General features: G+C 41.5%; 1 protein-coding gene across 1 annotated transcript in view; it reads right to left on the bottom strand.

The window, feature by feature from the left end:
* Window positions 1-483: 483 nt before the first annotated feature.
* The window catches only part of NT5C1A (5'-nucleotidase, cytosolic IA), a 148590-nt gene continuing 126457 nt past the window's right edge, over window positions 484-22616 (bottom strand). Inside the window, exons 4-6 of the mRNA XM_053707315.1 lie at window positions 10197-10319; window positions 6344-6528; window positions 484-2108 (exon numbers count right to left, since the gene is read on the bottom strand). Of these exons, the coding sequence (XP_053563290.1) occupies window positions 1755-2108; window positions 6344-6528; window positions 10197-10319 (662 nt within the window). The 3' untranslated portion in view covers window positions 484-1754. The remainder of the gene's footprint in view (window positions 2109-6343; window positions 6529-10196; window positions 10320-22616) is intronic.

Raw genomic sequence — 22616 nt, 5'->3', positions numbered from 1 at the left:
GGCCCGCCCTGTTTTTTAAGGCAGGTAAATATTTTTTAAATTATACTCCAGTCACCACTACACCCTTGGCTTCTCCTTTCTCGTTGGTCCTTGGTCGAATGACTGGAGGTGACGTAGAGGGGAGGAGCTATATGGCAACTCTGCTGGGTGAATCCTCTTGCACTTCCTGTAGGGGAGCAGTTAATATCCCACAAGTAATGATGACCCGTGGACTGATCACACTACAGAAGAAAGGAATTTATCAGGTAAGCATAAATTATGTTTTTGTAAACAATTAAATACACTCCAGCAGGTAAAATGAATCATTTAAAACAAATTAAGGTTTAGGGTACACTGATGCTACCATATAACTATGTATTTAACTGATTTTTATATGTAATAAGGTAAATATAAGGTACTGCAAGTAGAAACCAGTACAAAGACCACATTTGACACAGATGAAACTAATATCTTAGCATGTCATAGTTTTTATGCATCTTTGAATTAATTTAAGCATTTTTATTTATATTTTTACAAGCGCGAGCAATTAATAATCTCACAGTTGTACTGTTCTCATACCCGTGTCCCATTATTGGTTGAAAAAATGGTGTTACTTTTAAACGATATTGTATTTATGATTAAGGAAGAGCAGGAAAGCAATTCTGCATTCATGTTCCACAATCTAAATGGTATAAACTAGCACAAATGCATCTGCAATGTGGTCATTTTAAATTAAAAACATATACAGCATTTAATTCCAATTAGAACTGATCTCTGGCTTTAATGTATAGTGATCATTTCTCCTTAAATTAGACCAATTCCAAGGTAAATCGTATAGTGACTGGTTTAAAAAAATAACCTTTTTACCAACTGTTGGCAGCTAAATAAGACCCACTGTGTGACAATGAAATATGCAGCACAAATACCTAGAAACAATGGGAGAAATGGACTAGCACATCCAAACAAACAGCAAGAAAGCAAAACATTTATTGACACAGCAACTGTAACACACAGATACAGACACAGACCAATTGTAATGCACAGATACAGACACAGACCAATTGTAATGCACAGATACAGACACAGACCAATTGTAATGCACAGATACAGACACAGACCAATTGTAATGCACAGATACAGACACGCAGAAATTATAGCAAACAAATACAGTCACGCAACAAGAGAGCAGAAACTAAAACACAAAGTTTCAGGTCTCCTTTTAAAGGCAACATAATCCATGGTTGATTGACATTCAAAGCAGAATATAGGCTAAGGTAGAGTTTCTCATTATGGATATGCACTTGTAAAAAACAGTGCTGTCTTCAGGTTAATCTGATCATTCAGTTTCATGCCAATATGGTTTCATAAGTGCCATTTCTTTACAGGACATATGATAACCTTAATGTTAGGTCTATGTAACATTTTTATACAAGAACAGGGCTGGTGACACGATTTGTCTCTAAGCAATACGTTTATATGGTATTCAGTATCAACTACCAAGTAGAAGAGAAGTCTGTTACAGCCATAGTTATCTGCAGCAGACGCCAACAAGGTATATGGGCATGAGTGCAGGAACCTTTGATAACAATTATAAGCCATTTCTTCAAGCCTGCCAATCTATCTGATTCAATTACAGAACCAGAAGCTTTGTAAATAGAGGGAGAGTTCTTCTTCTCAAATCCATAGTAACTTATTTAATTTCACATAAATATAGACATGAGGCAAGGACCAACACAGAGTGAGGGGACATAGTGACATATACTGGGGTTTTAGCATCACTTTGTGTTTTGTGCAGGTTTGTGTTTATGTCTCTGTGCAACTCCATATGGGACATGGGCTGCTATAGTTCCCAACTCCTGTGCCCCCTCCACATGGAACATCTGATCATCGAAGAAGATGTGAGGGCGAATCTTTTCCAGTAGTGGTCCCTTTGGTGCCCCTGCCAAGAAAAGTGCTTCATCAGTCTCAAGACCCCAGCTGCGCAGTGTCTTTAGAGCTCGCGCCCCAGAACTGGCTGCACTACGTGCAGTAACCAAGTACGTGCGTATGGGGCAGTTCATTCTCATGCCTTTTAAATAAAATTTCTTTTGTAGTCGTCCTAGTGATTCCAAGAAACACTTCAGAGGTCCCTGGAAAGAACAAGACAAACACTAAGTTCATAAACGGATAATAATTTATTATCTTAGAGTTACCAATCAGTTTAGAGGATTAGCAGCAATATTGGAGACAGTGTGTCCGGCCTTCAGCATCTTCACCAGAGTTCCTGACTGGGATCTGATTAAAAGGACCAGGAAATGGTGGCACTAGTGCTGAAAATCAGATATGAGGGTTCTCACATGGGAATTACACAGGGTGACCTGGGAATGATTGAAAAACTATGTATGCTCTGGGAACAGAAGGAGAAGGTATAGAGCACTGTTTTTCAAACCTGTCCTCAGACCTCTCCAACAGGCCAGGTTTTCTGGATTACCTTGGGTGAGAGCAGTTAAAATAACCATATTTACTTATAAGTTGATTATTTCACCTGTGCTCCAGTTCAGATATCCTCAAAACTTGGCCTGTTAGGTAAGGTTTGAGGATAGGTTTGAAAATCAGTGGTAAAGAGATTAGGATGGCAATCACAATAACCATCTATAGACACTTTTGGTTTGGAGGACATTTTGTGAAGCAAGCTGTACCCCTCCCATACATTTGTGCCAGGTAGATGAGGCAAGACACATTCTGTGGCAAAAATGACTTGCCAGAGCAGAGTATACCTGACCAAGTGTAGTCTGCCTTAGTGAGAGTTATAAAAATAGAGGTAAGTAGCTGGTATGAGTTTGTAACAGCCAGATGTCCACTAACATTCAGTTATACCTGTGATAACCATATCTGTTTGCATAACTGAGTGTGAATGTACCAATTAACTTCTATTATCAAAAAGACATTCTAATGGAAACATTAATTAATCTAAATCGTGTATTCAGATTGTTTTTTTTTCATACTTTTAACCCTGTCTGTGTTTAACCCCTGCAAGTCCCCCAGCTGCTGCTCCTGTGTTTAAACCCTTTGCAGGGGGTTACAACGGTGCACTAATAGAAAAGTGACATATCTAGAGCACTTTTACATTAGAATATAACTTTGAAAGCATTATCTCCCTTAGTTGCACCCTTATGATAGCATATGCATTTCACATAAAACTCTATTGTAGCTCTATATATTTGTAGCATTTTATACAACTGTGATGAGGAGACATTACCGATTTTTTTTAAATATAAGCTGCACATAATTTAGCTGTGAAAGCAGGATGTTTTTTTGAGGGTAACATCCTTTCATATACTGTGCCTTTTTAGTGACATGAAATGCAAACTTATGCAGTAATGTCTAAAGAAAAGATGCAATGAAGTTTACAAAAAACATTAAGGGGTCAATTTATCAAGTGCCGGGCGGACATGTTTCGGTGTAGCGAATTATGTCTGCCCAACATCGCTTAATGTTGACAGCATACGCTGTCGGCATTTAACATTGCACAAGCATTTCTTGTGAAACCTTTGTAAAGAAGAAAAGTCTGATGTTTCAAACCTGTAAGGCTTAAATTAAAGGTCAATTTAGATAAATTGGTGCCCAGTTTTTAATAATCCTATTAAAAACAAGGGCACTTTAATTCATCAAAATTGACATTTCACTTGTTTTCTTCAAAAACGTACCTTTTAATCCTGATAGCCGCTCCAGCGATTGCCCCGGCAGTCGGAAGCCTCTTCATATGTCAGAAATGACAAATCTGGCTTCCTCCAATCACGGCTTTCCCCCCAGGCAACGCCGTGATTGGAGGAAGCCGGATTTGTAATTTTGGACCCTCGAAGAGTGCTTGCGACGGGCGGAGGAAGCGCTGCAGCGGCAGTCAGAATTAAAAGGTAAGTTTTTTAAGAAAACGAGTGAAATGTCAGTTTTGATGAATTAAAGTGCCCTTGTTTTTAATAGGAATATTAAAAACCGGGCCCTAATTCATCTAAATTGACCTTCACTTTAAGATTAGTGTAAGGTAAAAAAACCTAGGGTTACACTTTGTACATCTGGTAATTTTTAATAGAAAGACAGGTATTGGGTAATTGGTAATCCATATAGAATATGTGTCAATGTACTAAACTGTAGCTATATATTCGGACATAGTCTTTTAGTAGTACCACTGCCGTGATTGTATATCCTTGCCTTAGTGTATGACAAGCATGATATCAAGTAGTGATGACCAGATGTATATTTGAATAGAAACGCTCACTCACTTGGATGTTTAATATGTGCGGTTAGTGGTTCCTCTGGCTGTGATATAGTCACTTTACTGACTTTCTGTATAAGTCATTTTATTGCACATTAATAAAAGTTACTTTTTATCTTTAACACACGGTCCATTGGCAGCTGGATTTTTTCACCTCAGTGATATTTGCTGGCCATTTCTTCTGAAATGCTTGTGCAATGCTGCCCCCTGCACATTCACGGCCAATCAACCGCTAGCAGGGGGAGTCAATCATCCCGTTTGTATCGGATCTTACAACTGTTGCTTCTTAACTTACATTTCTAGCAAGCCGGAAACTTTGGGCATAGAAAGCAGCATCCGTTAAATCTACCCCTAAGCCTGATAATTATTTTAAACTACACTAAAAGTCACAGTATGACACCCCTTTAACACCTATTTACTATCATTTATCTCGAAATGATTATTATTTGACTTGTTGTATGTGATTTTATTGGTCTGAAGTTCATTAGTGATTCATGTATTGTGTTTCTGATGTAAATATTCATATATGTAGCGCACATGTATTCTGTTATAAAGATGAGCACTAATGCTATTTTCCATAAGTCACTGTTACAATATTGAGATCACTTCTGGAATAGCAGGCACGTGACTAGGAAAGGTTCAAAAGGCTCTCCAGAATTACACTGGAATAAACTATAATAGTTCAATCTAAACAGGCCTTGCAAATATAAATCTGCATATTACCAACGTTTATTAGTATTTTACTAACTTATTTACTGATTTCCTTTTTGTTGAACTGAACATAATTTAACACAATTTGGGAAAAACTGCTAGCGGGCGTGAATGTTTTTTGTTTTTTATACAGACTTCAATCTTGGCTGGGTTTTACATTAGGCAAGTGACTAGGGGAACCTTCTCTCAGAGGGATTTGTCCTGCAGTCCCTGTGATCTTTGTGTTCTATACACAATGTTTAGTTCATCCAACGGAATGAGAACAAAATATTAATGGGGATTGTTCATGCTCTTTTCAAGCAGATGTATGTTTGTGAGCCTCATAGTAAAGAAGAGATGATGTTTTAAATATATTACAGGGACATTAAACCACTATTTTGTCTTTCATTATTCAGATAGAGCTTGTGATTGTAAACAGCTTTCCAATTTACTTCTATTATTTGATTTGTCTTGTTCTCTTGGTATCCATCATTGAAAAGGATTGGTGGCTGCACATATATGCCTCATGTTATTGGCTCACCCAAAGTTCAGCTAGCTCCCAGTAATCCATTGCTACTTCTTCAACAAAGGATACCAAGATAGTTAAGCACATTCAATAATAGAAGCAAATTGTAGGCTCTATCTGAATCATGAAAGAAAAAATTTGGGTTTCATGTCCCTTTAAGCATTTTCTACCCTAAACATTTATAGTTGCCCAATGAATTCTCGCACATGAATAGAGAACCTATTGCAAAGCAAGTGTAACAATAACACCGGCCATCATTTTGGAAACACCCATGACACATGGTTAAAATGTAATTCTGACGTAAGAAGAGACGCGCGGCGGGCGGTGGAATTGCTGGTCCGGCTGTGAAGAAGAAAAGGTAAGTAAAAGGTAAGTATTTTAACCAAACTGCTGAAATGTAAACTTTGATGAATGAAAGTGCCCCTGTTTATAATAGGATTTTTAAAACCCGGGAACACATTCATCAAAGTTTACATTCACTTTAACAGAAGCAATAGATACATTTTATTTTTCTTAAAGGGACATGAAACCCAAATTTTTTATTTCACGATTCAGATAGAACATACAATTTTAAATGACTTTCTAATTAACTTCTATTATCTAATTTGCTATATTCTCTTAAAATCCTTTGTTAAAGAAACAGAAATGCACATGGGTAAGTCAATAACATGAGGCATACATGTACAGCAACCGATCAGCAGATCTTAAGCCTACCTAGGTATAATTTTCAATAAAAAATACCAAGAGAATTGAACAAATTAGATATTTTAAAAAGTTGTTTAAAATGGTATGCTCTATCTGAATCATGAAAGAAAAATGTGTGTTTCATGTCCCTTTAAGATAGGATTCCCAGTGAATCATATGTAAAACATGAGAGGACCACATGCAGGCAATACCTGTGCTAGAGGTTTGTTCTCAAAAGCCTTCTCATGCTCAAAGAATATGTCAAGCCCATGCTCCTTCACTATCTGCTCAGATTCATCAGAGAACAGGACAGCATCCCCATCAAACGCCACACGCAGCTGGTCCTCATTTGGAGACAAGCTTTGGCTGGGGCTAAAAATTGTTGCAGCAGCAATTCCTGGGAAAAATAGGGAATTAATAAAGATGAGTTATTAAAGGCAATAAGCTAGGTTAATACTGGCAGAGGGAAAACTTTTCATTCCTAAAATATGTCACTAACAATACTCTCTCCTTTGCACTTGACACACTTGCTCCATCCACAAATACGCAAAACCCCACGTAATCAGCTCCAGCCCTGGCACTCTCAGCAAACATGCTACCTGCAAAAATGCTCCCATGCTGCTGAACGTGCCTGGAGGAAATCCTGTTTTGAACCAGATTTCCTCCACTATAAGTTAATTCTTTATTCTTCCTCCTCTGCCCTTCACTTAGCCAAGCAAACCTACTTCTCTTCTCTTATATCTACTCACTCCTCAAACCCTAAACATCTCTTCTCCATTTTCAACTCTCACCTGTATCCACCTGCACCACCACCCTCATCTGCCTTTAGTGCTCAAGACCTGAGAGACCACTTTTTCAACAAAACACTTACTATCCGAAGTAATATCCCAACACAAGACTGCAACCTTCCATCTCAGGCCCCGGTCACCCCCTCCACCTCTTGGCACCTTCCCCCCAACTACTGAGAATGAAGTGAGTTCCTAAATGTCTATTTCACACCTCACTACCTGCCCACTTTACCCTATCCCTTCACATCTAATACCTTCTCTGTCTTCTACCCTTAATCCAGCTCTTACGCACATATTCAACCTATCCCTTACTACCGGTTCATTCCCATCTTCCTTCAAACACGCAAGGGTCACCCCATCCTCAAAAAACCCTCCCTCAACCCCAATTTTCCTGCAAGCTACTGCCCCATTTCACTGATTCCACTAGCTTCAAACGTCCTGGAAAAACTAGTTTTCGATCGCCTAACCCACCTTCTGTCCTCCAACTCATTGCTTGACCCCCTGCAATCTGGCTTCCGCCCCCAACACTCAACTGAGACTGACCTCACCAAGGTTACAAACAATCTTCTTTCTGCTAAAAACAACGGCCACTACTCTATACTTATCTTACTTGACCTGTCTGCTGCCTTTGACACCGTTGACCATCCCCCTCTCCTACCAACACTCAGCTCCCTTGGACTCTATGACACTGCCGTCTCCTGGATCCACTCTTATCTCTCTAATAGGTCATTTTCTGTCTCATTTGCTGGTGACTCCTCCTCTTCACTGCCTCTGTCTGTTGGAGTATCTCAAGGCTCTGTTCTGGGTCCTCTACTCTTCTCTATTTACACTTCTTAACTGTGTAAACGTATCAACAGCTATGGCTTCAACTATCACCTCTATGCTGATGATACTCAGATCTACCTATCCACCCTTGCACTCTATCCTTCTGTCCTTTCTCACATCAGCGACTGCTTATCTGGCATTTCTTCCTGGATGGCCTCTAACCACCTAAAAATCAACATGTCCAAGACTGAGCTCCTTCTAATCCCCTCTATTTCTACTCCAGTTTCTAACTTTTCTATCACTGTTGGCGACACCACTATCGCCCCATCACCCCAAGTCTGCTGCCTAGGAGTTACACTTGACTCCAATCTGTCCTTCATACCCCACATCCAATTGCTCTCTTCATCCTGTCACAACCACCTATAATACAATATCTCCAAAATTTGCCAGTTTCTGAGTGCTGAAACTACTAAACAGCTAATCCACTCCCTAGTAATTTTCCGAGTTGACTAGTTTAATAACCTACTAACTGGCCTTCCTCTCTCCCGCCTCTCCCCCCTTTAATTCATCCTAAATGCCTCTGCTAGACTAATCCACCTCTCCCGAGGCTCTGTATCTGCTGCACCTCTCTGCGAGTCCCTTCATTGGCTCCCCATTCATAGCACAATTAAATTCAAAATTTTTACCCTGACCTATAAAGCCCTTACCAACACAGCCCCCCCTACCTGTCCTCACTCATCAACAAATATACTCCAGCCCGCCCCCTAAGATCCAACAATGACCTGCTCCTTGCATTTTCTACCATCACCTCCTCCCATGCTAGACTTCAGGACTTCTCTCGTGTGGCACCAACTCTCTGGAACGCACTTCCTCGAGCTGTCAGACTTTAACCTAACCTCTGCTCCTTTAAATGCTCCCTAAAGACCTTTTTGTTCAGGGAAGCCTATCACCAAATCATTAACAACTGAATTTTACTTGCCTAATAGTTGCCCTCTTCTAACTCCACACTAACATCATTATCACCTTTGCAGTCCCCACCTCCTGTTTCTTAACCTCCTGCCCATCTAGATTATAAGTTCCCACGGGAACAGGGCCCTCAATTCTCCCTGTATTTGCTTGTTTAATTTCATCCAGTGTCTTGTATTGTATTGTATCACTGTTGTACTTTTATCTTTGTACCCATGGACAGCGCTGCGGAATCTGTTGGCGCTTTATAAATTATATATATGATTTATTTTTAAATCTAACTTTATCAGATTTATTTTAAATGCTGACAGTAATCACACCTTTTATGTTATTTTATTTTTGGAATGCCTGTTCTATAAGCATGGACATACACAAAATATCCACAAGTATGCACACACTTGATCATTACACATATATGAGCTTGTTGTACATCCCTTTAAAAAACCATGGGCATTAATATGGAGTTGGCTCCCCATTTCAGCTCTAACAACTGCCACTCTTCTGAGAAGGCTTTCCACAAGATTTTAAAGTGTGTCTGCTGAAATTTGTGCCTGTTCAGCCAAAGAGCATTTGTGAGGTAAGACACTCATGTTAGACAAGAAGATCTGGCTCATAATTGGCATACCAATTCATCCCAAAGGTGTTCAATAGGGTGGAGGTCAGGGATCTGTGCAGGCCACTTTAGTTCCTCCACACCAAACTCATCAAACCATGTTTTCACAAACCTCACTTTGTGGTCAGAAACATAGTCATGCTGGCATGGGTAAGAGCATCCCCCAAACTGTTGCCACAAAGTTGGAAGCACCAAACTGTCTAAAATGTCTTTGTTTCCTGTAGAATTAAGATAAACAGGAAGGCCTAGCCCAAACAATGAAAAATAGCCCCAGACCATTATCCATCCTCCACCAAACTTTACAGTAGGTACCATACATTCCTGTACGTAGCATTCTCCAGGCATCCACCACACCTAAATTCTTCCGCCAGACTGCCTGTTCATCACCCCAGAGAACATGTTTCTACTGCTCCAAAGCCAGTGGCATTATGTTTTACACCACTCCAGCTGATACTTGGCATTGCACATGTTTATGTAAAGCTTGTGTACAGCTGCTCAGCCATGAAACCCCAATTCATGAAGCCCCCGACATACAGTTCTTGATGCTGATGTTGCACTCAGAAGCAGAACTCTGTAGTGAGTGATGGTCACATTATGGTTGGGCTGTTATTGCTTCTAGACTCTTCCACTGTACAATGATAGCACTTACAGTTGACTGGGGTAGATCTAGCATGGCAGCAATTTCACAAACTGACTTGAGGCAAAGATGGCATCCTACAACAGTGCCACGTTAAGTCACTGAGCTCTTCAGTAAAACCCATTGTACTGCCAATGTTTATTTATGTTAATTTCATGGCTATGTGCTGGGTTTTATGCAACTGTTAGCAATGGTGGTGGCTGAAACACATGAACGCAATACTTAGTAGGGGTGTCACCATACTTTCAGACATATAGTGTAAGATATAGTGCTACCTAATATCCACAATGACCTACCTTCTTCTATGGCCTCCTGTACTTTCTGGCCATCGGATGAAAGATAAAGGTTGGTATGATATGCTTTCAAATAGTCGATTGGGCTGTTACCTCCAGTCATGCAAAAACGCTCAATGGTGAGATCTAAGGTGGAAAAAAAAACATGAAACATTCTAATATTGTAAAAAGGACATCTTATTAAATGGTAAAGCTCATCTCTTGCAATAACTACTAAAGACTATATACTTACATTATAGATAAATAACGAGAGATGCAAAAACACTGCAAAAAAACTCCTCATCACAATATGCAATAAGCATTAATACATAGGGCTAGATTACAAGTGGAGCACTAAATATTGCTTGCATATTAGCGCTCCACGATAATCTGTGCTGGTATTACAATACAATTATAATGTGAACGTGAGTTCGCGTTCGCATTGCTAAGAAGCATTGCGCTCATAAGAGCACGATTCCATAGAGAAGGCATCAGAACCTCGCACAGCGAAGGGGGTAAGTAGCGCAGCGATCAGCAGCATTTTTAAATATATATGTATATGAATATATACAGTACATATATATGTATGTATTAATATCTTTATATTCACATATTAACACATAAATATATATGTATATAATTATATACATTTATATTTACATTGCGGTCTATGGGAACACACAGTTCCTATAGACCGCAATGTAAAGGCACTTTTCAGTGCCATTTTTTTTCTAACACCCCACTCCCACCCAAAAAAATAAAATGCCCTCTATTTTGAAGGCATTTGGGGCACTTTTAGAAAATTAACCAGAGTGCTAATTGCTACCGCGAGGTCACGGTAGCAATAACCAGACACTTGTAATGGCTGGTTAATTATTGTGCTCCCGCAAACGGGCAAATTTAGATAATTTAGCACTCCAATTGTAATCTAGCCCATAAGGTTTTAAAGCACATTGAGAGTAAATATGTCAATGTATAAAATCAGCAAGAGGCACGCCCGGACCAGGGCCGGATTGGGCCACAGGGATACCGGGAAAAATCCTGGTGGGCCATCCTAGCAGAGAGAGCCCTGCACAGTGAGGAGGTGAGGCTGTGGAGTTGCGGCACAGGGAGGAGCTCAACACACACAGCGGCCCAGCACACGGAGCCAGTAGCGGCACACCTGTTAGGGGTTGGGGGGAATCGGCTGCTGCCCTGCCAAGCCTGTCAGAAGGGGTGGACTGGACCGGGGGGGCAATTGCTCCCCATACCTCACTTATGCGCAATAAAATAGCCGCACCAGGGACACAGACTTGCATACAGCAGCTGTGAGACTGGAAATCGTCCACTTACTTCCTGCAAGTGGATCTCACGGTCGCTGTATGCTGCGCCTGCTATCGATCGGGCTTGAGGTGGAAGGAGGAGGGGTCGCCGAGATTTGTGCTGCGGGCTCAGCTGCCTGGGAAGAAGTGAAAGGTGACACTATGACCTCCCGCACCCCCATTACTTCCTCACAGTGTCCTAGGTAGCCACGTGCGCAGGAAGGAGGGAAGAGGGAGAGGGAGGCAGCCACTGCCAGTGTGACTATACTACGATTAGATGCATTTTGCAGGAGCCTACCAATTCAAGTAAATCAGCAAGCAGAGAGATTCTGGGGTCACACCTGCTAAACTCTCTGCAATGATGAGGTAGAGACAGAGAGAAACCTGCTGTGAGTTACCTTACCATTTCAATAGCTAATAAAAACTTATAATGTATGTATATGTTTCAGAGGAACATGTTCCTTAAAGGGACAGTCTACACCAGAATTTGTATTGTTTAAAAAGATAGATAATCCCTTTATTACCCATTCCCCAGTTTTGCATAACCAACACCGTTATATAAATATATTTTTTACCTCTGTGATTACCTAGTATCTAAGCCCCCTTATCTCAGTGCTTTTGACAGACATGCAGTTTAGCCAATCAGTGCAGACTCCTAAATAACTCCACGGGAGTGAGCACAGTGTTATCTATATGACACACATAAACTAGTACTGTCTAACTGTGAAAAACTTTCAAAATGCTCTGAGCTAAGAGGCGGTTTTCAACGGTTTCGAAATCAGTTTGAGTCTACCTAGGTTTAGCTTTTGAAAAATACGACCAAGGGAACAAAGCAAATTTAATGATAAAAGTCAATTGGAAAGTTGTTTAATATTTCATGCCCTATCTGATTTATGAAAGTTTAATTTTGACTAGACTGTCCCTTTAATAAGGAATTCTCATTGTAATGTATTTTTTTTATGCAGATATTATGATATTCAACCATATATTTTAAATCAGAAATTAACTTATATAAATAACATTACTTATGTTTTGAATGTGTTTTTTTATGTTGGGAGAAAAAATGAAGCATTGACAATCCCATATCTATATGTGTGTTCCCTTGAATCATTGTTTTTTATTGTTATATATAACATTTCTCTTGTTAAGTGTATCCAGTCCACGGATCATCCATTACTTGTGAGATATTCTCCTTCCCAACAGGAAGTTGCAAGAGGATCACCCACAGCAGAGCTGCTATATAGCTCCTCCCCTCACTGCCATATCCAGTCATTCTCTTGCAACTCTCAACTAAGATGGAGGTCGTAAGAGGACTGTGGTGTTTTATACTTAGTTTATTTCTTCAATCAAAAGTTTGTTATTTTTAAATGGTACCGGAGTGTACTGTTTATCTCAGGCAGTATTTAGAAGAAGAATCTGCCTGCGTTTTCTATGATCTTAGCAGAAGTAACTAAGATCCTTTGCTGTTCTCACATATTCTGAGGAGTGAGGTAACTTCAGAGGGGGAATAGCGTGCAGGTTTTCCTGCAATAAGGTATGTGCAGTTAAAATATTATTCTAGGGATGGAATTTGCTAGAAAATGCTGCTGATACCGAAGTAATGTAAGTAAAGCCTTAAATGCAGTGATAGCGACTGGTATCAGGCTTATTAATAGAGATACATACTCTTATAAAAGTGTATTTTAAAACGTTTGCTGGCATGTTTAATCGTTTTTTACATATGTTTGGTGATAAAACTTATTGGGGCCTAGTTTTTTCCACATGGCTGGCTTGAATTTTGCCTAGAAACAGTTCCCTGAGGCTTCCCACTGTTGTAATATGAGTGGGAGGTGCCTAATTTGGCGTTTTTTTGCACAGCAAAAATTACAGGCACAGACATCCAGCTTCTTCCTGCATGATCCAGGACTTCTCTGAAGGGCTCAAAAGGCTTCAAAAGTCGTATTGAGGGAGGTAAAAAGCCACAGTAGAGCTGTGGCAGTTGTTGTGACTGTTTAAAAAATGTTTTTGTCATTTGTTATTCCGTTTTTGGTATTAAGGGGTTAATCATCCATTTGCAAGTGGGTGCAATGCTCTGCTAACTTATTACATACACTGTAAAAATTTCGTTAGTGTAACTGCATTTTTTCACTGTTATTTCAAAATCTGGGAAAATTTGTGTTTCTTAAAGGCGCAGTAACGTTTTTTATATTGCTTGTAAACTTGTTTTAAAGTGTTTTCCAAGCTTGCTAGTATCATTGCTAGTCTGTTTAAACATGTCTGACACAGAGGAACCTACTTGTTCATTATGTTTGAAAGCCATGGTGGAGCCCCATAGGAGAATGTGTACTAAATGTATTGATTTCACCTTAAACAGTAAAGAACAGTCTTTATCTATAAAAGAATTATCACCAGAGGGTTCTGTCGAGGGGGAAGTTATGCCGACTAACTCTCCCCACGTGTCAGACCCTTCGCCTCCCGCTCAGGGGACGCACGCTAATATGGCGCCAATTACATCAGGGACGCCCATAGCGATTACCTTGCAGGACATGGCTGCAATCATGAATAATACCCTGTCAGAGGTATTATCTAGATTGCCTGAATTAAGAGGCAAGCGCGATAGCTCTGGGGTTAGGAGAGATACAGAGCGCGCAAATGCTGTTAGAGCCATGTCTGATACTGCGTCACAGTATGCAGAACATGAGGACGGAGAGCTTCAGTCTGTGGGTGACATCTCTGACTCGGGGAAACCTGATTCAGAGATTTCTAATTTTAAATTTAAGCTTGAGAACCTCCGTGTATTGCTTGGGGAGGTATTAGCTGCTCTGAATGACTGTAACACAGTTGCAATTCCAGAGAAATTGTGTAGGCTGGATAGATACTATGCGTGCCGGTGTGTACTGACGTTTTCCCTATACCTAAAAGGCTTACAGAAATTATTAGCAAGGAGTGGGATAGACCCGGTGTGCCCTTTTCCCCACCTCCTATATTTAGAAAAATGTTTCCAATTGACGCCACTACACGGGACTTATGGCAGACGGTCCCTAAGGTGGAGGGAGCAGTTTCTACTTTAGCAAAGCGTACCACTATCCCGGTTGAGGACAGTTGTGCTTTTTCAGATCCAATGGATAAAAAATTGGAGGGTTACCTTAAGAAAATGTTTATTCAACAAGGTTTTATTTTACAGCCCCTTGCATGCATTGCGCCTGTCACTGCTGCGGCGGCATTCTGGTTTGGAAGAGGCCATCCAGACAGCTCCATTGAATGAAATTATTGACAAGTTTAGAACGCTTAAGCTAGCTAACTCATTTGTTTCTGATGCCATTGTTCATTTGCCTAAACTAACGGCTAAGAATTCCGGATTCGCCATCCAGGCACGTAGGGCGCTATGGCTTAAATCCTGGTCAGCTGACGTGACTTCAAAGTCTAAATTACTCAACATTCCTTTCAAGGGGCAGACCTTATTCGGGCCTGGCTTGAAGGAAATTATTGCTGACATTACTGGAGGCAAGGGTCATACCCTTCCTCAGGACAGGGCCAAATCAAAGGCCAAACAGTCTAATTTTCGTGCCTTTCGAAATTTCAAGGCAGGAGCAGCATCAACTTCCTCTGCTTTAAAACAAGAGGGAACTGTTGCTCATTCCAGACAGGCCTGGAAACCTAACCAGTCCTGGAACAAGGGCAAGCAGGCAAGGAAGCCTGCTGCTGCCCCCAAGACAGCATGAAGGAACGGCCCCCTATCCAGAAATGGATCTAGTGGGGGGCAGACTTTCTCTCTTCGCCCAGGCGTGGGCAAGAGATGTTCAGGATCCCTGGGCGTTGGAGATCATATCTCAGGGATATCTTCTGGACTTCAAAGCTTCTCCTCCACAAGGGAGATTTCATCTTTCAAGGTTATCATCAAACCAGATAAAGAAAGAGGCATTCCTAAGCTGTGTGCAAGACCTCCTAGTAATGGGAGTGATCCATCCAGTTCCACGGACGGAACAAGGACAGGGATTTTATTCAAATCTGTTTGTGGTTCCCAAGAAAGAGGGAACCTTCAGACCAATCTTGGATCTAAAGATCTTAAACAAATTCCTCAGAGTTCCATCATTCAAAATGGAAACTATCCGGACCATCCTACCCATGATCCAAGAGGGTCAGTACCTGACCACAGTGGACTTAAAGGATGCCTACCTTCACATACCGATTCACAAAGATCATCATCGGTTCCTAAGGTTTGCCTTTCTAGACAGGCATTACCAATTTGTAGCTCTTCCCTTCGGGTTGGCCACTGCCCCAAGAATTTTTACAAAGGTTCTGGGCTCATTTCTGGCGGTTCTAAGACCGCGAGGCATAGCGGTGGCTCCGTATCTAGATGACATCCTGATACAGGCGTCAAGCTTTCAAATTGCCAAGTCTCATACAGAGATAGTTCTGGCATTTCTGAGGTCGCATGGGTGGAAAGTGAACGTGGAAAAGAGTTCTCTATCACCACTCACAAGAGTCTCCTTCCTAGGGACTCTTATAGATTCTGTAGAGATGAAAATTTACCTGACGGAGTCCAGGCTATCAAAACTTCTAAATGCTTGCCGTGTCCTTCATTCCATTCCACGCCCGTCAGTGGCTCAGTGCATGGAAGTAATCGGCTTAATGGTATCGGCAATGGACATAGTGCCATTTGCGCGCCTGCATCTCAGACCGCTGCAATTATGCATGCTAAGTCAGTGGAATGGGGATTACTCAGATTTGTCCCCTCTACTAAATCTGGATCAAGAGACCAGAGATTCTCTTCTCTGGTGGCTTTCTCGGGTCCATCTGTCCAAGGGTATGACCTTTCGCAGGCCAGATTGGACGATTGTAACAACAGATGCCAGCCTTCTAGGTTGGGGCGCAGTCTGGAACTCCCTGAAGGCTCAGGGATCGTGGACTCAGGAGGAGAAACTCCTCCCAATAAATATTCTGGAGTTAAGAGCAATATTCAATGCTCTTCTAGCTTGGCCTCAGTTAGCAACACTGAGGTTCATCAGATTTCAGTCGGACAACATCACGACTGTGGCTTACATCAGCCATCAAGGGGGAACCAGGAGTTCCCTAGCGATGTTAGAAGTCTCAAAGATAATTCGCTGGGCAGAGTCTCACTCTTGCCACCTGTCAGCGATCCACATCCCAGGCGTAGAGAACTGGGAGGCGGATTTTCTAAGTCGTCAGACTTTTCATCCGGGGGAGTGGGAACTCCATCCGGAGGTGTTTGCTCAACTGGTCCATCGTTGGGGCAAACCAGAACTGGATCTCATGGCGTCTCGCCAGAACGCCAAGCTTCCTTGTTACGGATCCAGGTCCAGGGACCCGGGAGCAACGCTGATAGATGCTCTAGCAGCTCCTTGGTTCTTCAACCTGGCCTATGTGTTTCCACCGTTTCCTCTGCTCCCTCGACTGATTGCCAAAATCAAACAGGAGAGAGCATCGGTGATTCTGATAGCGCCTGCGTGGCCACGCAGGACCTGGTATGCAGACCTAGTGGACATGTCATCTCTTCCACCATGGACTCTGCCTCTGAGGCAGGACCTTCTAATACAAGGTCCTTTCAATCATCCAAATCTACTTTCTCTGAGACTGACTGCATGGAGATTGAACGCTTGATTCTATCAAGGCGTGGCTTCTCCGAGTCAGTCATTGATACCTTAATACAGGCTCGGAAGCCTGTCACCAGGAAAATCTACCATAAGATATGGCGTAAATATCTTTATTGGTGTGAATCCAAGAGTTACTCATGGAGTAAGGTTAGGATTCCTAGGATATTGTCCTTTCTCCAAGAGGGTTTGGACAAAGGCTTATCAGCTAGTTCTTTAAAAGGACAGATCTCTGCTCTGTCTATTCTTTTGCACAAGCGTCTGGCAGAAGTTCCAGATGTCCAGGCATTTTGTCAGGCTTTGGTTAGGATTAAGCCTGTGTTTAAAACTGTTGCTCCCCCGTGGAGCTTAAACTTGGTTCTTAAAGTTCTTCAGGGAGTTCTGTTTGAACCCCTTCATTCCATTGATATTAAACTTTTATCTTGGAAAGTTCTGTTTTTGATGGCTATTTCCTCGGCTCGAAGAGTCTCTGAGTTATCTGCCTTACATTGTGATTCTCCTTATCTGATTTTTCATTCAGACAAGGTAGTTCTGCGTACCAAACCTGGGTTTTTACCTAAGGTGGTTTCTAACAGGAATATCAATCAAGAGATTGTTGTTCCATCATTGTGTCCTAATCCTTCTTCAAAGAAGGAACGTCTTTTGCATAATCTGGACGTAGTCCGTGCCTTGAAGTTTTACTTACAGGCTACTAAAGATTTTCGTGAAACATCTGCCCTGTTTGTCGTTTACTCTGGACAGAGGAGAGGTCAAAAAGCTTCAGCAACCTCTCTCTCCTTTTGGCTTCGGAGCATAATACGCTTAGCCTATGAGACTGCTGGACAGCAGCCCCCTGAAAGGATTACAGCTCATTCTACTAGAGCTGTGGCTTCCACCTGGGCCTTTAAAAATGAGGCCTCTGTTGAACAGATTTGCAAGGCTGCGACTTGGTCTTCGCTTCACACCTTTTCAAAATTTTACAAATTTGACACTTTTGCTTCTTCAGAGGCTGTTTTTGGGAGAAAGGTTCTAGAGGCAGTGGTTCCTTCCGTTTAAGTTCCTGCCTTGTCCCTCCCATCATCCGTGTACTTTAGCTTTGGTATTGGTATCCCACAAGTAATGGATGATCCGTGGACTGGATACACTTAACAAGAGAAAACATAATTTATGCTTACCTGATAAATTTATTTCTCTTGTAGTGTATCCAGTCCACGGCCCGCCCTGTCCTTTTAAGGCAGGTCTAAATTTTAATTAAACTACAGTCACCACTGCACCCTATGGTTTCTCCTTTCTCGTTTTGTTTCGGTCGAATGACTGGATATGGCAGTGAGGGGAGGAGCTATATAGCAGCTCTGCTGTGGGTGATCCTCTTGCAACTTCCTGTTGGGAAGGAGAATATCCCACAAGTAATGGATGATCCGTGGACTGGATACACTACAAGAGAAATAAATTTATCAGGTAAGCATAAATTATGTTTTTAGAGGAAGTGGGCGGAGTTGCAGGGTGTACTTTCCCCCTGGGCCAAAAGTTGCCAGTCCTCCCCTGCCTGTAAGACAGTAAAGGCCAGATTGGGCTGGAGGCCACAGGAGTTTTACCATGGATGGGCTGGGTGGGGGCATGACTGGGGACATGAATGGGGTTGGGCAGGGCCCGTCTACACAAATTTCCAGTGCTGATCTGAATTCCCAATCTGGCCCTGGCCTGGACTGACCATAGGGCATACCAGGCAAATGCCCAGTGGGCCGCAGGTTACCTTAGCCCGCCCATGCTACTTTCACTGTGGCTCTTTTAGTTAGCCGGGTTAGCCCCAAAATTCTATTTATGTAACAGTCAGTGGCATGAATGATGTATGCACTATGTCCCAGGTTTCTAAATTCAAATTTAAAGCCAGTACTCTGCGCTCCAAACAGAGCCTACATAAAGTGCCACCCCCCTCAATCTGCCTAGGGCCGCGGCCGGCAGATTGAGGGGGGCGGCACTTTATGTAGGCTCTCTGTTTGGAGCGCAGAGTACTGGCTTTGAGTTTGAATTTAACAACCATAAAGGAAAACCGCGTGCTGGGGTGGTTGATAGTCACAGGCGCACAACATTTGAGTGAGTTTCACGTCACGTGAACGGCATCAGGTTGGACTTGCACAAGGCACGCTGACACCACAACCCCATATCAGCTAAGGCGGCAGGAACTGCTCTGTGGGTGGCAACAGCATCAGAGAAATCGTCCAGGTAGTAAACAGGTAAAACATGGGTGAGTTCATAAATAACAATTACTAAAGTAACACAACCACAATCTTCTATTATTGTACTTAGCAATGAATTTACACTCAGTGCTTGACATGTGCAGGGTTATGTGAATACAAATGCAGTATAAGCAATTTCACTGTTAATTAGGCAACAATAGAATAATGCTATTTTAACCGATCTCCTTTGCTGCAAACATATAGTCCTTTGAAATGTTTTTGACAAAAGTATAGTTCCTATGTTATCCTATAGAAGTGATTCTTTGAATTGTTAGTGACTGCAGATGACATCTTGGTGATCTGCATTTGTTCTTTAGCAGCTATTCTACAGTGCATATTTAGTCTCTATAAAACAGTACAAGCTCTGGGCTGAGCCTGTATCTAGTAACCATATGAGATTTTATTCCAGTTAAAGTGATAGTAAATTTTAGCATTTTTAAAAAGCTAACCTGAATCTATACAATAAATTAGATGTAGCTGTATTCATCATTTGGAAGTGAAGATGCACTATAACATTCTTTATTTCATTATTCATTCTATTACAATACCCCCCTGGCTGGCAACTGCAAAATTATTTTTAGTCATGAGGTGACTAAATTGTTTAGGGCTATTTTAAATGGACATTTAACCATAATTATATTAACCCCCTGAGTGCTAACGACGGCTCTGAGCCGTCGCAAATTGTCTCAGTCAGGTGCTAACGACAGCTCAGAGCCGTCACTAGCACTCTCCCACCTTGAGGGAGATCTGGGGGCTCCCACCCATTCCTACCCTGGCGATTGGGCCTGTATAGTGACAGGCATCGCCGGGACTTCACGTTTCGCACGGTGACGTCACGCACAATGACGTGATGAAATCACGGCACAACTTTATTGAAAAATTACGACAAGTATAGGGAAAGGGGGCATGCTGCTTAGAAGAGCTTGTATCTCAGGCATCTAAGCAGCTACAGATCCCCAAAACAAAGTTAAAAAATATATATACAGTATTTAAAAAAATAGAAAATAAAATCAGCTTAGCGCCCAGGTGGGAAAGTGCTTAGCACTCAAAGGGTTAAATCATATGCAGATGTATTTTTAGTTTCAATAAAGTACTTTGTTTTCTATAACGTAATTAGAGCCACCATGTTGAAACCTAAGTTTTGCTAATTTAATCTATTCTTCTGAGGACAGTTAGGTTTAGATAAAGTGTGTCAATGTTAAAGTGATAATGTAAGCTACATTTTACTCCCCTTTAATGTGTTCCCAATTATCCATTTTACCTGTTGCACTGTAGTAAATGGATTACAAATAGCCCCTTTACAGTGGGGAAAAAAAGTATTTAGTCAGCCACCAATTGTGCAAGTTCTCCCACTTAAGAAGATGAGAGAGGCCTGTAATTTTCATCATAGGTATACCTCAACTATGAGAGACAAAATGTGGAAACAAATCCAGACAATCACATTGTCTGATTTGGAAAGAATTTATTTGCAAATTATGGTGGAAAATAAGTATTTAGTCAATATCAAAAGTTCATCTCAATACTTTGTTATATATCCTTTGTTGGCAATGACAGAGGTCAAACGTTTTCTGTAAGTCTTCACAAGGTTGTCACACACTGTTGCTGGTATGTTGGCCCATTCCTGCATGCAGATCTCCTCTAGAGCAGTGATGTTTTGGGACTGTCGCTGGGCAACATGGACTTTCAACTCCCTCCAAAGGTTTTCTATGGGGTTGAGATCTGGAGACTGGCTAGGCCACACCAGGACCTTGAAATGCTTCTTACAAAGCCACTGCTTCGTTGCCTGGGCGGTGTATTTGGGATCATTGTTATGCTGAAAGACCCAGCCACATTTCATCTTCAATGCCCTTGCTGATGGAAGGAGGTTTGCACTCAAAATCTCACGATACATGGCCCCATTCATTCTTTCATGTACACAGATCAGTCGTCCTGTTCCCTTTGCAGAGAAACAGCCCCAAAACATGATGTTGCCACCCCCATGCTTCACAGTAGGCATGGTGTTCTCTCTCCTCCAAACACGACAAGTTGTGTTTCTACCAAACAGTTCTACTTTGGTTTCATCTGACCATATGACATTCTCCCAATCCGCTTCTGGATCATCCAAATGCTCTCTAGCATACTTCAGATGGGCCCAGACATGTACTGGCTTAAGCAGGGGGACACGTCTGGCACTGCAGGATCTGAGTCCCTGGCGGCGTAGTGTGTTACTGATGGTAGCCTTTATTACGTTGGTCCAGCTCTCTGCAGGTCATTCACTAGGTCCCCCTGTGTGGTTCTGGGATGTTTGCTCACTGTTCTTGTGATCATTTTGACTCCACGGGGTGAGATCTTGCATGGAGCCCCAGATCGAGGGAGATTATCAGTGGTCTTGTATGTCTTCCATTTTCTAATTATTGCTCCCACAGTTGATTTCTTCACATCAAGCTGCTTGTCTATTGCAGATTCAGTCTTTCCAGTCTGGTGCAGGTCTACAATTTTGTTTCTGGTGTCCTTAAACAGCTCTTTGGCCTTCACCATAGTGGAGTTTGTAGTGTGACTGTTTGAGGTTGTGGACAGGTGTCTTTTATACTGATAACAAGTTCAAACACGTGCCATTAATATAGGTAATGAGTGGAGGACAGAGGAGCCTCTTAAAGAAGAAGATACAGGTATGTGAGAGCCAGAAATCTTGCTTGTTTGTAAGTGACCAAATACTTATTTTCCACTATAATTTGCAAATAAATTCTTTCCAAATCAGACAATGTGATTGTCTGGATTTGTTTCCACATTTTGTCTCTCATAGTTGAGGTATACCTATGATGAAAATTACAGGCCTCTCTCATCTTCTTAAGTGGGAGAACTTGCACAATTGGTGACTGACTAAATACTTTTTTTCCAATCAAAGATCTAACCAGAGCTCTTTGTAGTTTATATTATGTGTGAGTGCAAGAAGTTGAACTTATGGGTGCAGAGGTATAGATTATGGACCTCATCTTTCACAACCTATTATTACCTTAAATTTGAATTCCCTTTGTCCCCCTCCATTAACTCTTTGCTTACTCTTTATATAACATTTAGCATATAACAAGAAGTAACAAAAGTAGACTCATGACACCCACTATACACAACCCACTACTGCGTATAACTAATTCTACTGTGAGACATGTGCTGCATGTAGCTGGCTTATAGATTTATAAACAGGTGAAGAGCGAATTTCTTTACACTTTGGTGCAAAAACTAAAAGTTATTTTTTACTATTAACAAATATATCACTTTAAATTATTAAATTATTTTTGTTACTTTCTTGTTTTACTTTAGTATGGCCGACATTTAGAGCAGTATTTAAAACAAGATAAA

The sequence above is a fragment of the Bombina bombina genome, chromosome 3, assembly GCF_027579735.1.
Source record: "Bombina bombina isolate aBomBom1 chromosome 3, aBomBom1.pri, whole genome shotgun sequence".
NCBI lineage: Eukaryota > Metazoa > Chordata > Amphibia > Anura > Bombinatoridae > Bombina > Bombina bombina.
This window is presented reverse-complemented; position numbering and strand designations above follow the sequence as displayed.